This window comes from Struthio camelus, chromosome 20 (genome assembly GCF_040807025.1).
Source record: "Struthio camelus isolate bStrCam1 chromosome 20, bStrCam1.hap1, whole genome shotgun sequence".
Classification (NCBI taxonomy): Eukaryota; Metazoa; Chordata; class Aves; order Struthioniformes; family Struthionidae; genus Struthio; species Struthio camelus.
The window spans coordinates 1,825,207-1,850,848 of record NC_090961.1 but is presented as its reverse complement, the minus strand read 5'-3'; the positions used below and the strand labels follow the sequence as shown (position 1 = coordinate 1,850,848).

The 25,642-nt window shown below is 37.3% G+C and overlaps 2 protein-coding genes across 9 annotated transcripts in view; one reads left to right on the top strand and one right to left on the bottom strand.

Annotated features, from left to right (window-relative positions):
- The window catches only part of DENND1A (DENN domain containing 1A), a 230,929-nt gene extending 213,269 nt beyond the window's left edge, over positions 1-17,660 (bottom strand). For 6 of the 8 annotated variants that reach the window (XM_068914620.1, XM_068914623.1, XM_068914621.1 and 3 more), the window contains exons 1-2: positions 17,460-17,660; positions 9,928-9,998 (exon numbers count right to left, since the gene is read on the bottom strand). In XM_068914620.1, coding sequence (XP_068770721.1) covers positions 9,928-9,998; positions 17,460-17,476 — 88 coding nt within the window. In that variant the 5' untranslated portion in view covers positions 17,477-17,660. The remainder of the gene's footprint in view (positions 1-9,927; positions 9,999-17,459) is intronic. The other 2 variants (XM_068914626.1, XM_068914627.1) reach the window with 1 other exon arrangement.
- Positions 17,661-19,200: 1,540 nt separating this feature from the next.
- The window catches only part of LHX2 (LIM homeobox 2), a 51,237-nt gene continuing 44,795 nt past the window's right edge, over positions 19,201-25,642 (top strand). Inside the window, exon 1 of the mRNA XM_068915044.1 lies at positions 19,201-19,284. The gene's annotated coding sequence lies outside the window, so the exon portion shown is untranslated. The remainder of the gene's footprint in view (positions 19,285-25,642) is intronic.

Genomic DNA, 25,642 nt, shown 5'->3' with positions numbered 1-25,642 from the left:
AAGCATTTGGACTTCTGATAGGCAGGTTTACCAAAAGTTGATAGCTAAATCGGGGCCAAAAAATTTTTTTCAATCAATCAGGATTCAGCAGCATTCCTTCAATATATTTTTTTCTCCCTTCTCTACTAATGGAATCCAATGGAGAACAGATGATACACCATGTTCACAGAAAGCAAGTGTGTTAGGATACTGACAGAATATAATACAGCTCTTGCTGATTAAAAAGTCTTATCACTGTTACTCATGAACACTGCTGCCACACACTGACCCTTAATTGTGACTGAGCACATGGGATACTGCTTTTCACATGGGATATCTCAGGTTCAGTCTTGTCTCTGGCAGCATGAAAGTTATGTTACAACCACTGCTGAACTAAATCAGAAGTTCTGAATTCACTTTACACTTACCATTCAATAATCACTTAACCTCAAATTAGCTTGCTTTCTAATCCTATTCCAATCTCCATCAGACCTCCTCCCCCAAAATGACAACTTCTCTTTTTGTTCATGACAAAAAAAAAAATCACACCAAAGAAGAGCAGACCAATACAGCCGAGGGCACTCTACTATATCTTTCTTAATTAGGGTTTATATTCTCTACTTGCAAGAAACTAGAACAAAAAGGACCAGCAACGAGAATAGATCTGGTTCATCTTTGTGCTTTACAAAATTTGCTTTGCTTGCTTCGTAAAATTACTGATTTACATGCCTAAAGAGGAACACAATTTCTGAACTCCAGAATTTCCATTGAAGGCGCTTGTAGGAAGCATGGGTACAACTGTGGATGAACCAAATGTTAGTCATCGCTGGGACATTGATTACAAACATTAGGAAAAAAGAATCCCAAATTGCTATTCTTAACCTACAGGGAATCTACTTTAAAGTCATTACTTTCTTGTTTCTTTTTCATCTGAATGGCTCTCTAATTAAAGTTCTTTACACATTACAGGAATCTCTATATTGAGATGCAACAGCTGATTTCAGATGCATTAAGCTTTAAGCAAAAATTAACACTCACTAACAAGATTACCTGTTGTGATTAAATAAGGAAAAGCAAACCACCACCAGAATTTTTTGTAACTGAGCATGAACTAAACTTAAAATTATTCCTTTAAATTAAGTTACCCTTCACCTTTAACAACAACTCTTTCACTCTATTCAAAGCACAATCTGTTTGCAGTTATTGGAATAACAGCCCTCCTCTTAAAGCAGCATATTAACAGAGTAACAGAGAGTTAATTGCAACAAGTGCTTCATCAAATTCTTACATGATTCGAATGTTGAAATATCAAATTCTTCAGTAGCACGTAGTGTCTAAATTGAGTCTCTCAAGAACTCTTTAAAAAGAAGAGCCACCCAAACTCCCCTATAAATTCAAGGAAATCTATAAAATACAGCTAGTGAATGAAAATAATTTGTTCAAATCACTAAAAACAAAAAAAACTCTCTAAAAATAGTTTCAGTTTAGCAGTTAATTTCAGCCTGCAGTTAAAAAGGCACTAGCTGTCAGTCAGTTTTCTCACCCAACTCTATCATGAAAAGAAAAACTGACAGATCACAGGAGCTTGCCTTTGTAAACCAATTCAGGAACTTTCATGCTTCTTATTTGTTAGGTTAAAGGTTAAATTGCTGACCTCTGCCCTCCTGCTTAGCAGCCTTTCCCTTTTTCTGTAAAGCTTTATTTTAGGGCTGTATTTACATGGATTAGTCTCTTTTCACGCTAAGAAGGAATCTGTTCACAGCCAAAGCCTTAGTTCTGGTTGTACAAAAAGCAGCCACAATTATTCAGCAGCAGACAATGACCATATTGTGGATTTACAAAAAAACCACCTCAGCCATGGCAAGTTCTGTCCTTGCTGCACAAAACAATAGAAGAAAAATCTTATCAAGCATTCAAGAGAAAGCAAACAAAGCAGGCCCACTGTGAACTTGATGAAGATGTCAAGCTCCTTTAAAAAATATATAAATCAAGAGTTTAAAGTCTTGTGAGAGAGACTTTTATGCTGAATATTTCTCTCTAGTTAAACAGTGTCAGCAGCAGCAATATAGCGTAGACTAGTAAACATTCGTGAAATAGAAAGAATCTAGACAGAAGTAGTTAAAGCATGAAGCAAAAAAGGACAAATAACAGATCCCTTCCAAAAAATCTACAGGAGATGGAATCAAGAACTTTCACAGTTGTACTGAACATTAAGATTTTTGCTTTTTATTAAATGTAGCATCATTAGCTACGAACATACATAAGAAATGAGTGTGAAATAGGATTTATGACTTGAAATATTTCTGATTCTACACTTTCTCATAGAACGAGTTTCTCCTCAAATTGAATTACATATTTCATTTGTAACATAATAGTCTATACAAATGGTATTTACTTGACCTAGACCTTTCAGTCCTGGTAAATTCTCTGTCGAAATCTACAACTTTCTTTGTACTTAAAAGAGAAATGATCAAATAGAAACAGAAAAACAAAGAAGTAATTTAGGAGAATTAGCATTCCCAAATACTAGCTGTCTACTTAGAAGTGGTTATTTTTCCAATCCTGTTCTTGTTTTAGGAAGTCAGGTGTATCAATATGGTATCATGAAGACAGAATAGAAAAACTTAGAACAGCTGGAATAATGGCACATGTGCTACAGAAAGCTCTTATTTACTGGGAAAAAAAGAATTGTGCACTTCCTTTGTTATTGTTGCTTAATATTTATTATGCTATGTATTTCTCAATACTTAGCAGGCAGGCTTGAACTAACAAAATTTTTTTCACCTTACAAATTAAAGGTTGCTCTGAGAGATGCACAAATACAGCTTACAACCTTTTGAATTACCAGTTCCTAACTTAATCCTACACAGGTAACTTTTTTTATTTTCAAGAAAATACTTCATCTATTCTGGCAGGTACTGCTCTATTATCTAAAATTATATTGGACGATTAGAAGATTATGGTAAAAGGGGGCAATATGCCCATTTTGCAGAGACAGGAACCTGCTGCTTCTCTCTACCTGAGAAAAGTCCTGTCACAGACACACAGTGGCAACTGTAAAGTACTTTTAGGGCTTAAGTACATCATGACACCTCCCAGTAGAGTCAAGGACTTCAATAAGTTAAAGTTATAACATTTGTGATCTACTAGGGGAGGTGGGGAGGAAGAGATAGAGAGAGATTACAACACAAGGCTAGAACATGAAAAGTAAAGAAGGAAGTACTTAAACTACTCACCAGCTTCTAGTAGGAACAAGATTAGTGGAACATGCTACACTCAGAGCCAATTCAAATGCAAATACCATCCTTTCTTTCAAACAATGATAAACTCCCTCAGAGTTAATAGTTTCCTTCCAAGATTCATCTCCCTTTTCAACATAGTGGTATGTTTTCAAGAAAAGAAAGAAGCACATGGTGAGTCTTACAGCAAGACTTTTTAAATTCTGTCATAAAAGAAGTAGTATAAACCACATTTCCTTTACCAATCCAGTGAACATTCATTAAACTCCAACACACTTACCACTCTGTCCATGCTATTGCATTTAGGCTTCTAACCTAACCATGGTTAAAAAAAAGTATATGAAAGAAATGCTTTAGTTGTACTAAACCATTTTAGCTTTTTCCTTGAACACGCAGCAAGAATTTATGCTACATTCACAAAAAGATGAAAGATGAGGTCCTTGGAGAGAAAGGCCTTTTGGCACGCTACATGGTAAAGCTACAGATTTGACATACTTTTATAGTGTCTGGTGAGAACACAAAAAAACCTGTATAAAAGCATACTAGGTCCTCCCAGACAGGGGTGGTGGTGGTGATCTTACTTTTGTGAGCATTTACTTTCAAATGTTCATGCTTTAGAAACTAGTTTGATCAGTTACTTTAGACTAACAAATTCTCTTCTTCTACACGAATAGTATGAGAGTTGCACTTAAATTCTCCTTACTTCACCCTCTAACAAGAGAGGATCTTAGGTTCAGGTCTAGCAAGATCCTTGAATGTATCACAAGGTATTTCTGATGAATGATCTGCAGCAGTTTTAAGATCATAAAGTACTTGGGAAATCTTTTTTAAATTTCAAAGTAGTTAATGTGATTTTGCTTTCCTTACATGCATATTTAAATTATGATTGCAATTCAATTATTTTTTTAACTCTAAAAAGAGTTTTGTTGCAAAACACAAGAAATATCTTTTAGCTGAGGTTCAAAAAAAAGCCAGAAAATAGTTTCAATGCATTTTAGTCTAGTTGCAGCATATATGATGTCAAGAGTATAGAATGTCAATAAGCCTAAGCTGACTACAACACTTATAATTTGTAATAGCAACAGTACAAGTTCTTAGCCTACTCGTACATTTAGATGAATCTGATCTAATATTTTCCTGCATCCAAATAAATTCACTACCTTACTTTCTGTGAATTATTACTATTACGAGATGCCATGACAAAAATGTAAACCCTCCATTAGAGATAAGAATTCCCAGTCTTGTGAGAATGCATTTTCCCCTTCCTTTATACGGGGTTTAAAAAAGGGAAAACAAATCCAACACGGTGGATCCAACAGTATTTCATAAAAAGCATCTATTTTGCTCTCACATTATCTCCTGCATATAATAACTCCAATAAACAACAAGGGAAGATCATGCACTGAAGACACAAGTTGCATCACCAAAATTTATTAAAAGAAGTTAAAATCAAAATCAGTAACTTCAGTTTAGAATGTCCAACATCACTTGCTTAGGAATGGCATACTTTATTCTCTCTTCTGCAACATGCTTTTTCCTAACATCAAAGAAATTGCCATTTTCAGCTAAAGTTTAAATGAGTACGTCTTAGGTTTTTGTATTTGCAAAGGATCAGCTACAGTGATGAAAAAAATAGTACAGACATCCTCTGCTGCAAAGTTTGATATCACTGAGCAGGAAAAAAGCACTGAAAACAAAGTTTGACTTTGATGTAAACATTCTCCTTAAACTACAGTGACTTACATAAACTATAAGCATAACCTAAAGAAAGTAGTTTCCTGACAGAATTAATGGTAGATCTTAAACCTTGCAAGAAATGTTCACAAATGTTATAATAATTACAATATTCTGAGTTTCAGCTAAACCATACATCTACTCATTTCTCACAAACCATACTTAATTACTTAGGCACCACAGACAAAAGGCAAAACTAATGCAATTAAATTATGTCCGAAGTATCTTACTGGTTTCTGCTGGGCAATAAGCTGTTTTGCTATTCCCTATACCTAAGATTTTCCAGGTTTTTTTTTTTTTTAAATTCCTCAAGCAAGGTTAAGTCACATCTGTGAAAACACTAAAATAAGCGTGACAACCCAAAAAACTGAAAAAAAAAAAGTGGTTTTTTTAGAAGCAATAAACCGGGATTTAGAAGAACAGATATCCTTCTCAGATCTATGTGAAAGAGAGAGAAATTCTCCTACTGTCAGAACTACACAGCACTAAAATGCAGAAAGGCAAAGATGCACAAACCCCACATATAAGCTACAGAATATTAAAACCTTATATGTCAATCAGAGTTTGAATTAGGAATCAAATTTTTAGAAGTTCTAACAATGCCAATATTGTTCTGAATGGTTTTATCTTACATCATCTTCTCCCAAGTATGGTAGACAACTTTGGCTTTTTACCACTCAAGGTGAACGGAGAATGAATAGTTGACTGTTGTGTCTATCTGTACAGTATTAGGAGTTTATTCCATCCCAATCGCACAGCTGTACAAAATGCATATATTAGACTATTCAGCCTGGCTTCTATGGTAGCCTTGGAATTACACCTTCTACTCCAAGTCACAGTCATTACCTAGTACTTACCTGTTATCAGAAAGGATCAAAGTATTAACAGTATTAAATATAAGCATTAGTTAGTATCTTTCTCTATATTAATATGCCATTATTAAAATAAAACCTGACTACGTTTTCCTCTTTTATCCCCACTTCCTGAAAAACAGTGCATGAGGGCAGAGGAAAAGCATCAGTCACATGCAAAGTTCATATGCTTGACACACTTAAAACTTGACACACACAATACACATGGAAGTTACCTAGTGAGGAAAATTGTAAAATCACTGTAAAGATGCTGACTCTGTTCTTTCTGTTTTATTTTGCTGCCCAAGACATTTGATGAGAAGGCATCAACATTTTATTAAATCATGGTAAGAACAAGAGAACACTGCTATCTGATGACACTAAAAAGTAGAACTTGGCCTCATCAAACACATCATTGAAATATTAAGTGAAGAGCTTCCAAATTCCAGACAGCTCAGATTAAGAAAAAATTAAGAGTGGAATGAAAGTTAAGATAAAAGCAGTTTCGTATTTGCATGCAATTTTAAGAAGTTAGATGCTTTTAGAAAAACTAACTTAGATTCAAATAGAAAAGGGAAATTATCAGGGAAATCACTTTCATAAGGCCCATATAGAAGACTGGCTTGCTAACTGTCTGTGGAAATACCTTCTTAATAACATACATTCATCCTAACGTTGCTAACTACAGTTGCACCTATTTTGCTTCATAGTTCTCAAAATACAGATATTATATTTACAAAAAGTGACCTAGTAAGAAAAATCTACAAGTCCTCAAATAAGTTCTATGAATACAAAGAAAAGGACAAACGCAGCTTTCGGATACAACTGAAAGCTGGAACCGCAGAACACGCCAGAGATTTCATATGCCAGAAACACACAAATCACCAAAAGTGAGAAGAGATAATCATTATTTCCACAAATAAATAAAAATTATCAAGACAGAGAGCTGATCTGATGATCGCTCTTTCTCAGCTCGCCACATTTCACTGCTTTATTCCAATCCAGGCACAACTCCGCCAAACCACAATGCTTGCTTTTTCAACTTCCATGGTTTTGATGAAATTTTCTCTTCATCCTTTAATAAGAGTACAAAATATCTTCTGGATATTCCTGGAGCTTACATTTCTAAAAACAAAATCCTCGGATCATCTGAAAAATCAGGTTGGGAGGGACCTTAGGACGTCTCTAGTTCAACTTCCTGCTCCAAGCAGGGTCAGCCACGAGGTCAGACCAGGTCGTTCAGACTGTGATTCAGTTGGCCCTTGACAGTCTCCAAAGATGGAGGCTGCACAACTTTTCTTCTCTGGATGACCTTGTCCAATACTTGACCGTCCTCATGGTGAGGAAATGTCTCCTGATACCCAGTTGGATCCTCTCTCGTTTCAATTTATGCTGTTGCCTCTCAGCCTCCTGCCAAGCGCTACTAAAGAGCCTGCCTCTGTCATCATGATGAACTCCTCATGGATATGGGAGGCTGCTGTTAGGTCCCACCAAAGCCTTCTCTTTGCCAGGCTCAACAAGTCCAGCTCCCTAAGCTTCTCCTCATGGTACAAATGCTCCAGGCCCCTGACCATCTTGCTGGACCTCTGTTGAACTTCAGTCAACCTATGTCTGTCTTGGAGCTCAGAACAGGTATCTTCTTTCTGCAGTCAACTGCCTTAGTAGCTAAGAGGGAGCTCTCCATACAATAGACTATGCATAACACTGCTTTGATCCATTTGGAAGACTATTAACCAAATAAACATTCACTGTAAATTTGTTAACAATTACAGGAGTAATGAAGCTAATTCAGTGTATAATTGTCAATCAGTAGTTAATCTTGATAACAGGAGTCAGCATCTCCTATTTCAACAAGATGTTCTTTGTAAGCAAGCTATGAAACATATCAAAGCCTTTAATTGCAGTTTATATTTAACAGTTACATGGAAAACGTCCTTTGCTACACAAATTTTTGTGCTACTAACAAAACAGAGGCATGTTTTACCATCCCACAAGCCAATCTACCACACTAGAGTTTTTATAGCTTTGGAGCAATTCATTTTCCTCAAGTCCATATTAGCTAATTCATGTAAGAGTTAAATTTTTTATAACTTAATAACTTTATTGAACATTATAAATGATCAATAGCACTATTACACTATGATGCAGAACTTCCAAGATGACTGTCTTAGCTAATTTCAGAATCCATGACACAGGAAGAAATAGTTACTTAAACATCCCTGGCAAGTTGCTCCTTACATGCTTTTTATACATTTTGATTTTCTTAACAGTAACTGTTCCTCGCCATTTCATGTGCATTTCTCTGACAGTAGTAAAACATTGATATCCTAGGTCTTTTGGCATAGAACAGCTAGCCAAGATGGGAGGAAAGACTACATGGAGGTCTCTAAGTCTGTATTTCCAGAACGCTACTTTGTCTGCATACACAGCATAGCTGTTAAAATACAGCTATGATGCTGTTGAGAACCAAACAGTAACTTAGTTTAGAACAGAAGGACAAAATACTTGGGGATACACGGACCTAAGAGTTCTGAGAATAAAAGACTCTTCTTAATCATTAAAAGGAAAAAAAAAAAGGTTGGAAAAGGTTGAAAAAAGTTGTAGAGATTATTTAGACAGAATTAATAACTTCAGAATATATGAACTGTAAAAAGAGTTATTAAAACAATTTATATTTTTTCCACTCACTAGAAACAACTATTTCTGAAGATTTTGCACCTACAAACACATACAACAAACCTAAAAACAAAACTAAAGCGAAACTCCCACAGAATTAGTTGGTTTATAGAACAAAATGTATACTAAATTTTCCAATTAAAAACCTGTAAAGTAGTTTCAGTGCTTTTTAACCCACCTTCCCACAGCAGGGAATTAATCCCTCTAGGGGGATGCAAACAAACTTCAAAGAGAAGATTATACCCAGACACTAGTACTGTACAATGTAATGTTTATGGTTAAATTTGTTCAGATTTTCTGGCACTAGAATCCAGGTCAGATGAGAAGAAACAAAGACTAGTTATTAAAAGGGCTCCTGCAATTACATCAAATGGTCATGATGGTATATAGCAGTAAGACAAGCCAAAACTGCATTTAATTTACAATTCCTATGGATGCTTTGGTAGTAAAGAAGAGTTACAGCTATTTGGCTTTTGCCGATGATAACAAACAGAAATACAAGTATAGAAGGATATAAGCAGCTTTCCAATCAATAAGATTCCAAAATCCTATCTACTGGTTCATTATACCATATATAAAATACACATATGATCATTTCATAAAGAATCAAAGGGATATTATTTCAATAATGGTGACTAATCATGATTACTTAGTTTTGACATCCTTCCTTTTTATAGCATTCTAGAGACTGACCTCACAAAACAATACTTTGATCTAAATTCTAGGGTTTAGAAATTTCAGCCTTTGCTTTTGCTGCCTATTCAGATCAACTTCATCAGGTTTAGGAAAAAAGCACAACCAAAATCACAAATATACTTACATGTTGATTTCAGCAATTGTGGGACTTTTCTAACATAAACATGGGAATATTTGTCAGAAATACTATTGTGGAAAAATATTTGTATAAGTGCCACTTGATAACAGTTTCGTAGAAGTGATTTGTAACCAGATCATAAGCTACTTTCATACCTTATGATCAAATGATGTTATCTAGAAAAAGAGAGTTTTCGGAAAAGATGCAGAGTATTTCTGTGGATGTGTGAGAAAGAGGGAATAAAAATAAATTCTACAGAAAAAAGTTTGGAGTATTTTTGGTTTAAATCTAATCATGCTTTATATGCAGCAGCAAATACAAATCTAAAAATGCATTTACACTTCCAATTTAATAAAACACTTAATGAAGTAAGTGTTATTTCTATTTTAAAAGACAAAATAGGGCAAAACAGTCAAAGACGACGGAAAATTGCCCACAATCCTATACAGAGACAGAGGAAGGATTTTCTCATTATTAGTCCCAATTTAAAACACTCAGTTTGCCGATCCAATGATTAAGATATCTTTAAAAGCTAGAACAGCATAATATTGAATATACTTCAGTGTCTCACAATACAGGGTTCTGAAGAATAATTCAGTCAAGAAATATGCAGAATTCTGGTGCAAAATTGTACCTTTTCCAGTGCAACTGGTTCCTGAATAGGTTACTTCAGCATACACTTCAAAGGTAGTTTCTGGATTTTGTCTGCAAGAAAAAAAAATATTTAGCACATCGAGCATTTTCTTCAAGTATATTTTCAGTTACTCAGCCAAAAGGTTTTAAGAACACATACATTACAATGATGAGTTGATAAATTAGATTTCCTGTTCTATAGTCTGGGACGATCTCAGATCTTTCTGCCTTACAGATATATAATAAAGTAAGCATTTAAGCTGAGGTCAGTCAGGATGAAGTCTAGCAGACTTCCACTGAGGAAAAAAAAAATCAAAACAATTGACAACAAAACAAAATACAAATCAAGCACACAAATCCTTTCAGTCATTTAAATTGTTGTGACCAGTGTGCATTTCTACACACTAAAATATCATAGACCCTTCCATGAGAAACTTTGCCAGAAAAAGAAAACTAAGCTTTTAATATCAGTTTTCAGAACCCTGCTCAGACAAAGAAACAGCTATTTCAGTTCTTGGCCATAACAGTAAATTTGATTACATGCACAACTCGCAAAAGCAAGTTCTTTTTGTTTCATATTTATTTTTAAATCAGAAAGAAAATCACTTATTTGCTACAGTGGGGTTTTTTTTAGCCAAAAAAACCCCAAAACAAAATTCTAAATACCTTTTTCTCTTAATCAAACAACACACACTGGACAAAGCGGGACAACTTAGATTCACGTTTTGACTACTGTGACTGTTTCAAATCCATGAAACCTATTTCACAACTCCATAAATAAAGCTCTGGAAATATATTGCATAAGGAGGATGTAAATTCTAAACTTTTCAATCCGCCTTTCAGCTAAGAAGTGAAAATGACAAAACCAAAAATAACTGTATATGCGAGAGCTCCTATCTGAAGAAAAAACAAAGACACAGCATCAAGACACAAATATATAAATATGTCAAGTTCAATCTACTCTCAGAGAATTTCTGTTATTTGCACCCTAGTTTAACACCAAAACTGATGAAACAAAACATTTCAACACATAAGAAAGTCCCACTTAGTATAAGTCAAGTGGCTCTAAGCCAAACCCCACACCTATTTAAATCAACAGAAAAGCTACCATTGGTTTCAGTTGCATAGGATCACACTCTACAGTTTTATAGAGCACTTCTCAGGAGCAACAATATGGTTCCTAAATCAATTAATTTTAATTTAATTTACCAGTGGTCCCCAATTGATTTTCATTTAGTAGCCATTGTTTAGAAAATTAGGTAAGTTATGAGAAGTCTAAAATCAAAGCATTTGACTATTATTTTGCAGTACAAAATCAACTTGCTTAATTGTCCTCGCGCTGCTTAGATTTGCTGCACGAAGTCCACTTCAAATTCGGAGATTTCAACTACATTCCTACAATCATGACACAGGATTAGGATGAAGTGCTAACCACTTAACACCAGAAATGTATTCTTCCTTTAATGCATATTGCTGTGCAGCCTTATCTTACCTTGCTCATTTCTATTTATGTTTAGCACTGTTTCCTTAATTAAAAGTTTATAAATTTTCAAATACTTTTACAGCTAAAGGATAAAATAACAAACACCTTGTTAGTATGATGGTAGGGTCCGTGTTTAAATTCTTTAGTGAAAACGCTGCTTAATAGAGGTGGCAAATAGCACATACTATATGCCAACGCTTTCAGACAAAAAGACATTAAATTTTGTATTTTAATATTCCACGACAAACCTCCACTTATTTCTGTGAACACTGAAATTAAAGTAGCTTTGCCAAGTCAGAAAGTTAGTATTAAAGACTGCATTCAACAAACTAACACCTCAGTATGAAAATGAAGTCACTGTTGAATTCTGAATATTTTATAAGTTTTCAGTGGAATTAGAAAAACAAGTACCTCCAAGACTTCAGACAGCTTGCAAGCATAGCATAAACAGGCATAATAATATGTATATTTTGCAGTCTATTTCTATGGCTATTATATTAATCTACTTTGCAGATATCTAATGTCACATGTTCATTGTATGCAAACTCAACCCACAGAAATTGTCCATGTTCTTACAGAGCTAACCACATAAAGTATTTTTTTCCAATAGCTTCCAAATAATTGCTGAAAGACATATGGTCAGTTATCAAGTGAACATATAAATCTGATCAAAAAAGTGTAGGACACATTGTAAAAGCTACCTCATTTATTTCATAACTGGAAAATTTGAGAAGGAAATGCAGCAATTGTTTTGAAAATAGAAATTTAGGAAGATGTCTGTAAAGAGGAGAACACTTTTGTGACATGTGCTAGTTGTATGATTCTCTTCAAATTCCCTGATGTAGAAATAGCTTTAGTTTCAAAGCAATCCATAAGAAATTCAATTGTATAGTGAAATAATATGACAAATAAGATATTTATACACCTCTTACAACCAAAATTAGTATTTTTCAATCAAACTCTACATGATGTATGCAAAATAAAATTAAATAAAGTTTTTCTCTGAAGCTAAATGTATGGAAGTATACATCTTATATATCTAAAGCCACTACTTGAATTCTGTCAGCAATATATTTCTTTTCTACACATAGGAAATATAATGGCAGTTACAACAGAAAGATACATCCTCCAAATAAGTAAATAAATAAGAGAGAAATGTAAGAGAAGAGCCTGACATTGTTTGACAATTAGCTCTCTTGTTACAAGACTTAGCTGCTCAACTCTTGTAGAAAAAAAAGCAGAAGTCTACAGTTGTTAATTCAGTTAGAGAAATCTCAGTTCCAATCCTTACTAATTTCCAAATATTTAATTTATATTGTATGATATTCTCTAGGTGGATAATATTACATCTCAGTATATAGCAAACTAAGTGAAACATCTCAAAGCATTTTCAAATTAATATTAGGGAATTTTTCTGTCATCAGTGAAATACAACCAGGTCTGGAATGGAACACGGCAAGTGTTTTATGGTGCAATGCAATTCTGGTCAGACTGATATTGACTTATTAAAAAAAAAAATACAAAAAGAACGCACCAACTTTCCTCTTTTCTAATGAGAGATATCTTCGGTACTGAAGGCTACCAAGAACTGATAGGAAATAGGTTCACTAAATCCCTGTCTTAGATTACCTCTCTGGCACAGAGTGACTTGAACATACATACTGTACAACATGCTCTGACATGAAGCTTAACTATAGCAAAATAATCCAACATTCAATTTACCTGCTTTTTGCCTGCAGCTATACACAAACTAAAAGCTTTCAGGACTGCTGGCAACTTCTTGATTCCTTTCCTATCAGTCTGATGCAGCTACTAATAACATTTCCTCTAAGCAATCTCTTACTCAATGACTCGTTACTATACATTCGTCAAAAATATAACTTACACATATGTCCAGGTTTCATGTAGAGCATATCACTGTGTGCAAGTCATCATGTGCCAAGGAGTTTAATATCTATCATAATTAGCAGTCTATAGCAAGAAGCAAGAGCTCTGACTACTGTTTGTTTTGTTAGGGCTCCAACGCTTACTGGCAATACCACTAAAGGAGGCATGCCTCAGTATACCCAATTATAAAACAGTTTTCTCATTCACACATCCCTCCTCCTTCATAAGGAAGCTACTTATCACCTTGGAAAGTTCTTTAGATCAGCCTAGCAAAATGTACTGTAGAAATTTAACGTGCTTGTTCATTTTGGATTAGTGTTTGATTCCCACATTTTCATTTACTTCCTTTACTGCTGAATCTCAGCAGGACAATGAAAAGAATGCCTGTTAACTACGGACATCTCATTAATAAGGGCAGAATTTCAAAATTCTAACAGTCAGAAGATATTATTTTGTTATGCAATACCAAAATTTAAAATGTAAAAATAAAGGCCAGAGGAGGCCTGAACATTTTTCTCATCTGTTTGTGACAAGTACTTTGTTCCCAAATTCTTCCCCATAACAGACAGGCAAAAGCATTAACTTCTTCATTTTCATTAAAATCATGGCTTAGAAAGCCCATGTGCTGACAGCAAGAAAGATTACTTCAGAGATCAATTTCACTAATGTCTGTAGATTCTAATATTCATTATGTTAAGATTCTTTGGGAGGACATCCTTCCAAACACAAACTAAATACAAGATGACAAGTAAGCATCAGCCTTAGGTCAGCAAATACCTTCAGAGTCTGTGTTACCTTTAAGAACCCTGCATGCAAGAATGAAAACTGAGTAAAATTTCTTAATTTTTCATGGCTGTTTTTTAGCAAACTCCTAAAAACGAGACAAAACAAAAACATAACAAGAAGTATGTGCTGCTCTGCTGCTTGTAGGTAAAACTATGAAAACTGGCAGAAGCACTGGAATACTCAAAAGCCAACTCTGACAACTATGTAGAAAACGCGAGGGAAGATATTTCCATGATCTTACAGACCACTGAATTTTACTGGATGTGTAAATTCTTTCCTAATGTAAGCACTACTTAAAACAAAAACTACACATTTTTAGTGCAAGTTTTTTATTTCTGTCCTATTCAGGTACAACACAGCTTTCTTTGATATGCCTGTCCTTAGTCACAAACCCCATGTTACCTACTGTACTTTATAAAAAACTAGTTGATTATCACAGTAAGCCTACCAGTCAAATGTGAAAGCTGTACGGTAAAAGCAATGCTTTTGTTTTTTGCATCTTTGAGGTTTCATTAAGCAGAATTGTTCAAGCTACTTTCTTAAAATACTGCATGCACACGCATGCACGTAGTATGTGGTACGTTCATTTTTCCATTTGAATTCTTAAGCACTTAATTGAGCACCGCTCAGCTTAATAGAAGTTCTAGAAAACAAACGAACCCACAAGTTGTTTCCTTGTTGGAAAAGAATACTGTCTTACCTCATATCCAGTAGCATCCTCCTGACACAGAATTATTTCAAGAAAAACGCTTATAGCTTAGGTTCAAAACTAACAAAACAGGGATTGGAAGCAAAGAAACGTTTTCTTCAGGAAGTTTACAATCTTAAATAAACATAGTTACAAATATTGCTGTCAGTGTAACATTTCATCAGGCTTGTTTCCCACTCTATGGAAGAAGGAAGAGGGGGCAAAAATTACCATAAAATAGAGCCTATTCTAGGCAGACTATCTGTATATCTGAAATATGGTATAACTTATAAGGTATGCCAATTAATTTTATTACTTGGAGAAACTGTTAAGTCTTAAATTCTACCTAAATTAACCCAGGTGAATTGAACCATAAATTCACCCGCTATTTCAGAAAATAAAATCCAAGTTTTCTGTGCTACTGCTACAAACATTTAACTCACATACTTCACTCCAATTCCTTCATTTTTAAGCATAGATTTGGTAAAAGATTTTGCAATCTGCAATGCTTGCAATACTTGCAAGATGCAAAACTTGTAGCAACAAAATCCTTTATTCCCTTATTACTTTTCATTGCCCTTAATAACACAAAAAGTGAAAGAAATTGCACAGTGTTTAACCAAAATCTTTGTGTGATCAGACATCAGGCCCAAAAAGAGCAGACCTGGCAAGTCTCTCTTACTCAGATAGACTCTCTCATTCTTTATATGCTTTGAGATTGTTTTGATACTTTGTCCTTATTCTATATGGGCACCAGTTTGCTGCTGTTACTGTTCTGTAAGAGTTAGAAAAAAGCAATTTATCAATTCTCCCTCAAGGCAAAGTTACTTAATCACACAGCAGATAAAACACTTCCTCACAAAATCCAAGAGGAATGACAAGTGATGCTTAGATGGGATTATCACCTGTGTTTTCCTGGTGACAGAGAAAGACACAGGCTTTTTAAGTAATCTTGAAAGCTGATGCACTCACAGTGAAACAGACCTTGCACAGAAGAAGTCCTAATGCCCATGAGTTCTAAAAAATATTTTTAACTGCCACATCTTCTACATCAGTGAGGGTTCTAGTTGAAGCACCTCATCTGAGTGATTTCATTCACATTCAGCAGAATATATGCAAAGCTATAAAAGGTCAAACTAACATATTGTCAATAAATTAAAAAAAAAAAAACCACACACATGAAAGAAGGTAAATAGACTGTGGATTCACTATGCACACAAAAGAAATTCTACATTTTAAGTGAGCATCAGCTTCAGTCATTTAAGATAAGGTTGTCATAAGAAATCATTTTGCTCCATAATTTTGAAGTGACCCAAACAAGGGTGACAGCTCCAAGATCTGAAACTGCAAGTTACAGACATAACCTTCAACTTGTTGTCAAAATGCTGACAACTTCAGATTCTATTCTGTATTTTGAATGTAAGCTGAGAGTTTTAGCAGTTTCTCAGACTTTGAGCTTTTGTAGCAACAGCAGGGAACATACACTCCAAAAGCACAAAAAAAAATCCCCATATTCTTCCAAATAGTTGCTTTGTGGAACTAATCACCTCAGCATTATCATTACAAATGCTCGTTATCAACACACATTTTCCTCAGACACCAGCCTACAGTCTTGGGAACGTGAAGATGCATCACCACAGCAAACTATGTTCCCTCCAGCCTCACGTTCAAGCTAAACAGAAGAGGTGAAAAGTTAGAACCATATGTAACGTTGAAGAACAGCGTATTAACGAAGGAAAAGCAATTGCTCAATAGCACCTACAGAAACTGTTCAGCAAAACATAAGCTAACTGGATGCCTCCATTCTATCTGCACATCTTTTGTGCACAAACACGTCAGCACTCTCTTGTTGGTGACAGCTTTATTACCCTCCTACCTGCCTCTGGAACAGTTATCACAGTTTGTCTGGAATAGCATATGAATGAACTGAAATCTTTCATGTGACAATGCCAAATATGCCAATAGGGCTTACCAAAAGTCAACTCCTAGTTTTATGAAAATTAAAAAAAAAAAAAATACTTAGGGCAAGAAGCTGCAGGTTCAACATAATAATCACTTCCACTATTTGTCTCCTTCCTCCAAATCCCTTGCTAATGCACTTCCAGGACATCATAGCTGGAATATCTATCTTTCTTTTAGCACACCCTAACCTAGGCAACAAGGCTTTAAGTTCTCTCGACCCTACTATATCCCCAAAACAGAAGCAGATGGTGATGACAACGAAGACTTTCCCATTCCAGCAACCCCAGTCCTCCTCAAGGCCTGCATTTTTAGAAAACTGTCCTCACAGCCTGGCCCTCCACACTATCGCACGGAGATCTGAAGGCAGGGAAGAGGACAGCAGAGAACAGGCCGCCTTGGGGTACGAGGGCGGGAAACGACACTCTTCTCCCCTCCTCAGGGCAGGGCAGGCGGCCGGAGGTCCCGTCCGCGCTGAGTTGGGGCTCGATGGTGGGGGGCCTCTGCCCTGTCGTCTCCTCCCTCCCCGGCCCGCGAGCTGGCCTGGGGAGGCGGAAGCCGCTCTGCCCCCTTCTTTCGCTCCCTCTGTCGCGCCCGAGGCCTGCAGGCTCGGCCAGGGTCCCGCCCGCGCGGCCTTCGCACTGAGCTGGAAGGAGGGCGGGGGAAGTCCCCCCTCTCTCCAGAGCCCTCCCGCTTTCCTCAGGGCCTGCGAGCTCCGGCGGGCACTCACTTGATCCTGGATCCCATGGTCTCTGGGGGGCCGCATAGGCCCGGGCCAGAGAGAGAAAGGGGAGGGGGCCGGAGCTCGGTGGGCTGCGCTCTCTCCGCCGCTCGCCCCCTCACTCCATCCCGGCCAGCGCCGCCGTCGCCCGCGCCGAGTCACGGCGCGGCGCGGAGGCTGCCGGGAGCTGTAGTGCAGCGGGCCGCGCGCGGGCGGTGCCAACGGTCGGCCGCGGCCGTTGGGCCGGCCGCGCGCCCCGCCGCGTCGGCATGGCAACGCGGGCGGTGCGCGCGCGAGGCGTCTTCCCGCCGCGGCGGGCGGGAGCGCCGCGCTCCCCTCAGGGCAGGTGCCCCGCGCGCAGCCAGGCCCCTCGTCAGCCCTGGGCCGCGCTCACCGGCTAAACACCCGCAGAGAGCGGCGAGGCACACGGAGCAGGAGCGCCAGGAGAGGGGCTGGGCGTCCCCTCGAGCAGCCCGTCACGGGGCAGAGCTGCCCCTCCGCTCCTCACTGCGTCCTCTCAGTGGGGACTGAAGGGATCGTCAAACGCCCTCCTGAACAGGGCCAAAATGGCCCACAGGTACGGCCCGGAGTCCGCAGCAATCCACTGGGCACTGGTATACACACCGGAGGAGGACCAGGATTGTCCATCCCCAAAAGCCCTGTAAAGAGATTAGCCATCCCCAGCCGGGCCTGTACGTGGAGTGGCAAGAAACAGACTCGAGCCCCCAGTCAGAAATAAATGTCCGATGCCTAGGGGCTATGGAAGAGGACAAACACAAAAGAAGGATAAGTTGTCAAAAAGAGGGACTGTGCAATTTGCACAGCTGGTCAAAGAAATCAAAGCTGACAAAAAGGCAATAAAAGATAGCTAGAAAAAATTATAAAGGCCAAGCAAGGTCAAAAAGGGGACTGCAGACTTTTCAAAAAGAAGCAAAGAAGAGACGAAATGCACTCCACTGAAAACCCAGCTAACGCTGACTCAAAAATTACAAAGTCAGATTTTGAAATGTGCCTTATTGCAGTTGGCAAACAGGATCAAATAGGTACTCAGCAATTTTATTATTAAAAACATTTTACAGGAAGTTTTCAGGAAGCTCTGGACAATTTCAAACACAATAACATCTAACTTTTTAGAGTTGGAGATGATGTGCAATGAGGAATAAAAAAACAGGAAATTTGTTAAAAGACCCTCAAAAAGACCTCCAAATTCACAGACCACTGTGGATGCCAACTGCTTGGCTAAAGAATCTAGTCAGCTGGAAAGCTGGGAAAGACAGAATATATACAATACTTTTCCTTCCCATTTGCTCCCCAGCGAGACTGGATAGAAGAAATCACACAGTCCTCATTCAAATATTAAATACAAAATACAGTAAATGCTTATGGGAAAATTCCTGGAAGATTTATTCACTGTTACATTTAGACAAATGTTTGGGGAGGTGAGAAGAAAGGAGCGTTTCTAATACTAATTTGAGTACACGAGATCCGATATTTTTGTAGAAAGGAACACCAGAAGCCCAGATTGTCAAAGTATGAGACAAAGATTTGAAGCCAACTATCAACCGGCTAGGGTTTAACTAAAGCCTAAGAAAAAAAAGCCATCCGAATCTGGCAGAGGGCCAATAAGACTCTTGTCTAGCATATTCAAATACCACACAGTAAATCTTCACAATGATCTGATTTATTGATCCTAATCTGACAACAGTCTTTCAAATTAAGATCACCTTAGGGATGAGGAAGCGGTATTTGCTATAGAATGAAATCTTTCCACACAGCAGTTGAAAAAAAGAGAGGTCACCAATGACAAAGATGGACCATCTCTCTTAAGAGCCATGTAAGTATAAATATTTATCTACTATGCATAAAGACAAAGAGGATTGTAATTTCAGTCATGGAATTTTTAACAGCTAGACCTGTTTCTGTCCATCTCTGGCACAGCTATTTTGTCTTTTTTTGGTTTGTTTTTTGGATTGAAATCATTATACAGGTAAAGGTACTAGTGGTATGGATGCAATTATACTGTCAGGGTCCTGAGCGCACCAATAGGCTTTAATTGCCCCTACAAACCACACCTGGGCCCTCCACCCACACCCTCTGCCTATGGGCCCAGGAGCCATATTTAAGCTCAGGTCTGGGCATTCAGTCACTGCTTGAGCTATGTTATAGTTGTACCTTCTCTGAGTCCTATTCCTGAATTACTGCTTGGTTTTCCTGGCTTGACCTGGGGCCTGACTTGTTACTTAGCTTTTGTCTGATGATTGCTGGACTGTTAATAGAACCTGATGCTGCCACCATCTCTGTGCTGCTTGCCTGGCTCAGGTCTGTGATATTGTGCCTGGTCAGTGAGGTCACTGCCCAGCCTGCATTACAGTCACCCTCAGTGCCTGCCTTGCCTTTCTTAAGGTGCTGCTGGCCTTTATTGTTCCCTGATATGTGCTATATAAAGGTGAGCTATGTCTGTGTTTCCTGTTTCATGCAGAAATACCCATACTGAGGCAAGGTAGCTTTATAACCAAAATAACTGTTCAGACCAGGGATTCTGTTCTTCCTAACTGAACCAGTATAGTAAACTATACCTATATAGGTAAGGTTATAGGTATAACTGTGAAATGATGGTAAGTTCATAGAAGTATTGTTAAATTGATTATTAAAGCAAAAAAACACAGTCAATAATGAGGAAAAACTAAGGAAGCTAGTAAATGCAATGCTGGTGCAGTAGAGGGAAAAAAAAATTGATAAGGAAAAACATTATTATAATAAGAGTAGACAACACAGTTTCTAAAATTTCATCACTCTCTGTAGAAAATAGATTAACATTCTACTTAAGAGGAGATAACCACAGTTTTTGGTTCTGCGATGTTTTGTTTAGTGGTTGCATTTTTGTTGTTTACTTGCTTTTTTAAGTTCTGATAAAACTTAATATGAACAGGCCTTGTAAATATTTTGTAGGGACAATGGAATATGCAATAATAGCAGAGTAGTTTAAATTTGATGGGTTTTAGACTGGACATATTAAGATTAAAAAGACTAGGTGATTCAAATGGGCAGTTTAAGTCATCTCAAAGAGGAGAGAGTGATTAGGAAGTATGTATTCCCTAAAACATGTAGAAAACTAAGTATACAAATTGGATTTTTGAGAGCTAGACTGAGAGGACTAGCTAGCTGAGATGGTGGATGAACTGACAGTGGCTGATAACTACTACATGCCAGGAAAGGTGGCTTGCAAAGTTAGTGTTTGGTAATTACCTTTAAAATGTGTCTCAGCAAAACATGTATTTTGTAGGTGACTGAACTGCAACGAACATATTTTCCTATCCCTATGGGAAGGAATCATAATAGCAACCACATGTTGGTACTTGTTCATCAACAGTTTCTCAGCCTGGATAATGTGCAGATCCATGCTAAAACTTTTTAGCAGGAAATATTACAGTTATATAGGTTATGTGAGTGTAAGAGGATCAATCTGAAAGCCAGTATATTAGTGTATTTCAAAAAGAAGATGACTTAACCTTAAGCTCACAGTTAATAAAGGGGATAAATAAATGGAGATGTGTATAGAAACTTGCAAGGCTCTCCTTGCTACAGGAGACACATTAATGGGACTGGCAACAAGAATGCTGTGAATTCAATCTTTGGAAACTTTATTTTAAAATACTGCCTAATAAAATAAGTGTCAGCTTGTAAATCTAGTAATGCTAAGCAGAGGAAACCAGAAAGGTGAGGAGAAAATGGGTGTCCAGAACTTCTTGTTAAAGGCTAAAACAGACACTCAGTATGAAATTAGGATGGTATGCTGTAGCTTTATTTTGTATATATCAAGCAACTGAAGTCAGGTATATTCCAGAATCCAGTGCATGGGTACAGGATGCCACCTGGACTCTCTAACTGGGGATTGAAAAACAGGAGACTTCATTGAAAGGTTCAACTAACCAAAGACTGAATATTGAAGTATTTGATCAACTCATGAAAACTATGCTTTCACTGTACATATTCCTGTTCAAGTACGTAGGAATGTTTTTCTCTGTACCAGCCTAATATTCATTCGTGTTCAAAGATGTAGATTTTTTTTAACTTATGTAATGTATTTATGCAAATAAGCTACTCATTAGGTAACCCACATTTCATTTTCTCAAATTCTGTTGATGATACTAATGTCTGCATCCGGTCTGATGGTTTACTGGTAACTGTATAACAGTTACAGCACAGTAGAGACAGTGAAGCCCCTAAGGAAAGAGAAAGGTTTAACCACACAAGGGTTACAGCAATGCCTACTGGCCTACCCATAGGGCAATGTTTTTTTGACTGTCTCGAAATGGATGAGCTGCTTAACCCTCCCAGAAGAGATGAAGCATTAATAGCAAACAAAAGGGAAGCAGAAGGGAAACTTCAGGCAGAAGAAATAATCCAGGAAGTAAGACTGAAAGCTTTAGGATACTTTCTAGACTGACCAAAAAGGCATAATTCAATACCTTAAAAGTAGAGATCCCGTACTGTACACTCTAGCATGAATCTGGGTGAGTGTGACTGAACCTATATTTGAGTACCTGATATACACATGGCAAGAAAAATAAATGGAAGAATGATTACTGCTTCTCATCACTGAGTGACAACCCTTCTGGAGCACACTGTAATCTGAATGTACTTGGAAAATTGTCTCTGCTACAGCTCTGTCAATGGGAATGGCAAGATATACGGTGTTTAGCTTCATTTAAAAAGTTATTGCTTGAAACAGAATATACTGCTACTTAGGTAACACTGATGTGCATATATGGCTTTCCAAATAGCTCAGCGGGAGCAGATCAGGGAAAACTCTACTGATGTTTATAAACTTATGGGAAAGCTTATTGAAGACATTAGTTGTGAAGCACAGGTTATTTTATCAACCTCAAACTTGTAATTCTTTTCATTACTAAACAATATGCCTCATGAGTTATGGATCAGGTCATTGGTCCATCTTATGTGCAGAAAGCTTCCAGAAGTGGTCACATATGTTGCTTTAGAAAAAAGCCTGTTCTTAATGCTTCCAAACTGTGATTCATCAGGCATTGTTCGGATTGTTAGTTGGCCTTCAGAGACCCTAGTTTATGCTCTGAAACAAGAGAGATTTAATTCAGCATATGTACCTACCCATATTGATGGAAGTGAGTCACAAGTGCTTGCTTCTTCGTACTGGTTAAGAAATAACGATCTCTAATCGGATAGACTGAAATGCTGCAACTGGACTCTGGGAAATACAGAAGAAAACAGAGCAGTCATAAGAACATAACCAATGAATTAAACCAGAGGTCTACCTAGCTCAGCATTCAGTCTCCAAAAATGGCCAAGGTCAGATGTTTAAGGAAGAATGTAAGACCGTGGCTTGTAGAATACTCTCCATGCCTCCAGTAAATTCATGTATTTTCTCAGCTGGATGTGAGCTGCCTCTACATATAATAGCTTTAGATGGATTTTTCTCCCATTAAGTTTAAATGCAACCAAGCAAATTATGTATAACTTAGAATCCACTGCTCTCTGTGGCATGGAGTTTCCATAGCTTAATTGCATGTTGGATGAAAAAACACCTCCTTTTGTTTGTGTTGAACCTCCCACAGTATTTTCAGTTTATAGGCTCTGTACCAAATCTTACGTTAGAAGAGTTAGGGAAGGGCTATCTCCTATTTACCTTCTTCATGTCACTCATGATTTCATAGTCCTTACCACTGTATGGTCAAAACAAAAAGCTTGAGATACATCTGTATTTCTTAACAGGAGTAATCAAAAATGTAGTTAAATGTCAGGACTGACAAAGATTTTCAGATATGAAATAGCCCAGGCAGTTCAGCATGGAAATAAGTAAACCCTCTCTCAGTAGAGGTGAATGCAGGGTGTCAGTCAATGAAGAAGGCTGAGACAGGAGAATTTTAGAGAGGATTTTTCACCAAGTACAATGTTATCAGTTTTAGATGGATTCCTCTAACAGACATTGTGGTAGCTTTAGAAAGTTGCCATTTCATGACTTTAGAACATAAAATTATTTATACTGAAGATCTGTCTGTGTTAAAATACAAATCTATGATTCTTGCCTAATTTTCTATTTCAATCTGAATACTGTTATTGAACACAAATATTACTTTTGGCATAGTACAGATCTCTTCAGGCACACAGCTGTCTTCCAGTTCTGAAAAATGTCAAGGGAAAACAGGTATGAGCATCTGTTTGGACAGTATGTGATATTACACTGATGGTAGTGACTATAGGAGAGTGGCAATATGAAATGGCCTAAAAATCCTTCCAATAAATATAAGAAAAAATTATATCCATATGAATATCAGGTGTGTTTCATTTGCTAAACATGTTGAGCCTGGCAAAGAGAAGGCTTTGGTGGGACCTAACAGCAGCCTCCCATATCCATGAGGAGTTCATCATGATGACAGAGGCAGGCTCTTTAGTAGCGCTTGGCAGGAGGCTGAGAGGCAACAGCATAAATTGAAACGAGAGAGGATCCAACTGGGTATCAGGAGACATTTTCTCACCATGAGGACGGTCAAGTATTGGACAAGGTCATCCAGAGAAGAAAAGTTGTGCAGCCTCCATCTTTGGAGACTGTCAAGGGCCAACTGAATCACAGTCTGAACGACCTGGTCTGACCTCGTGGCTGACCCTGCTTGGAGCAGGAAGTTGAACTAGAGACGTCCTAAGGTCCCTCCCAACCTGATTTTTCAGAAGTTCTTAAAATACTGTCACTGGATTTCTGCTTAAGATAGATGTGTTTGTATGGACTGCACATAACATGTGTATGTGAACATTCCTTTCCTCATTACACACAAGAGAGAGTTTATTCCAGGAGATTTCTTTAAACTTGTCTGTTATTGCAAACCAAATGCCTATGGTGTGCAGTTCTTAAGTGATTCAATACATGGGCTTAATTCTTTTCTTATAAAAATAAGACAAATTTAATGAAGTCTTAATGGCTGTTTTCTTCCACTTCTGCATAGCTGTGTGGCAACATTATGCATTCTTTCTATATACTGCATAACAAGCTTCTAAGTAAGCAGTAAAATACCTTTCCTTTTTAAGTGTTTGAAGTACCATACACTGAATGACCTTTTCATTCTCCATTCACAAAGAAATAAGAAATAACTATTCTTATTTCTGAAACCTGTGATTATACCAATAGCTATAACTCAGGCCCATGAAATTGCTTAACATAAAGAGCCATGCTGGAGACTCATTCCCCTAAAGAAAAGAGCCCAGGATGGTTGACCTGAAATGACCTCTACCTTTTTAGTGAAAGGAGATCTAAATATGGCAAACACTTCCTTGTGCTACTGTCTCTCACATTTCTTCCCCTACGCCACCATCAGAGTCTCTTATGACTAACAAAAGTTATTTAATTTTATGGGAAAACTAGCAAAATGTCTACCAGAACTATCTATTCTTTGGCTTTAACTGTGCAGTAGATTCCCTGTCAGGAAATCTGTTTTCTTCTCTTTAATTTATCCGTTGTTTACATCACTTAACAATATCAATCACACTTTCTGCTTCAAGGTCTTTAAGCAAGCCTTTATATTTTTGACCTAAAGAATTAAAGAATCACAAGTCGTCTTAAAAAACAATAATAATTCCCAGTCATTTTAACTTTTTTAAAAAAATTATTTCTTTTAAAATATGTCCTGCTTCTTTTAATTTACCTTTTTCTCCTGTCTTTTGAGTTTAGTTCTTTCCAACCTGATGTCATAGGATGGTTATTTAAAAAAAAATGTTCCTCTGATCTGTAGGTGTACTGAAAAATTCTGCACTCCCTCTTGCATCACTCAATACCTATAGCTAGTGATAAGGTTCAGGTGTAAAAAATATTAATCTGATTAGCCTGTATATCTCTTTTGAAAGCAGAGTATGGATAAAGAATGGATGGTTCAACCTGAAGCCAAGCTAGGGAATTGCAGCAGTCAAGAAACAGTGAGATCTCTGAAGTACTCTTGCTTTTTGGGAGATCACAAGATACTTTAATTTATGATGGTAGGATTCTTTTGGATTCTTTGCATTGCAAAAATTCCTATTTATGTCTATGAATCATCAGAACATAGCATCCTCTCCTATGGGCTGCAGACCAATACTCATACACTGATCTTTTGGGTTGTCTGTCACAGTTCCTGAAATCCATGAATGAAGTTGTATATCCAAAAATCAAGAATCCCTATGCTTCACATTAA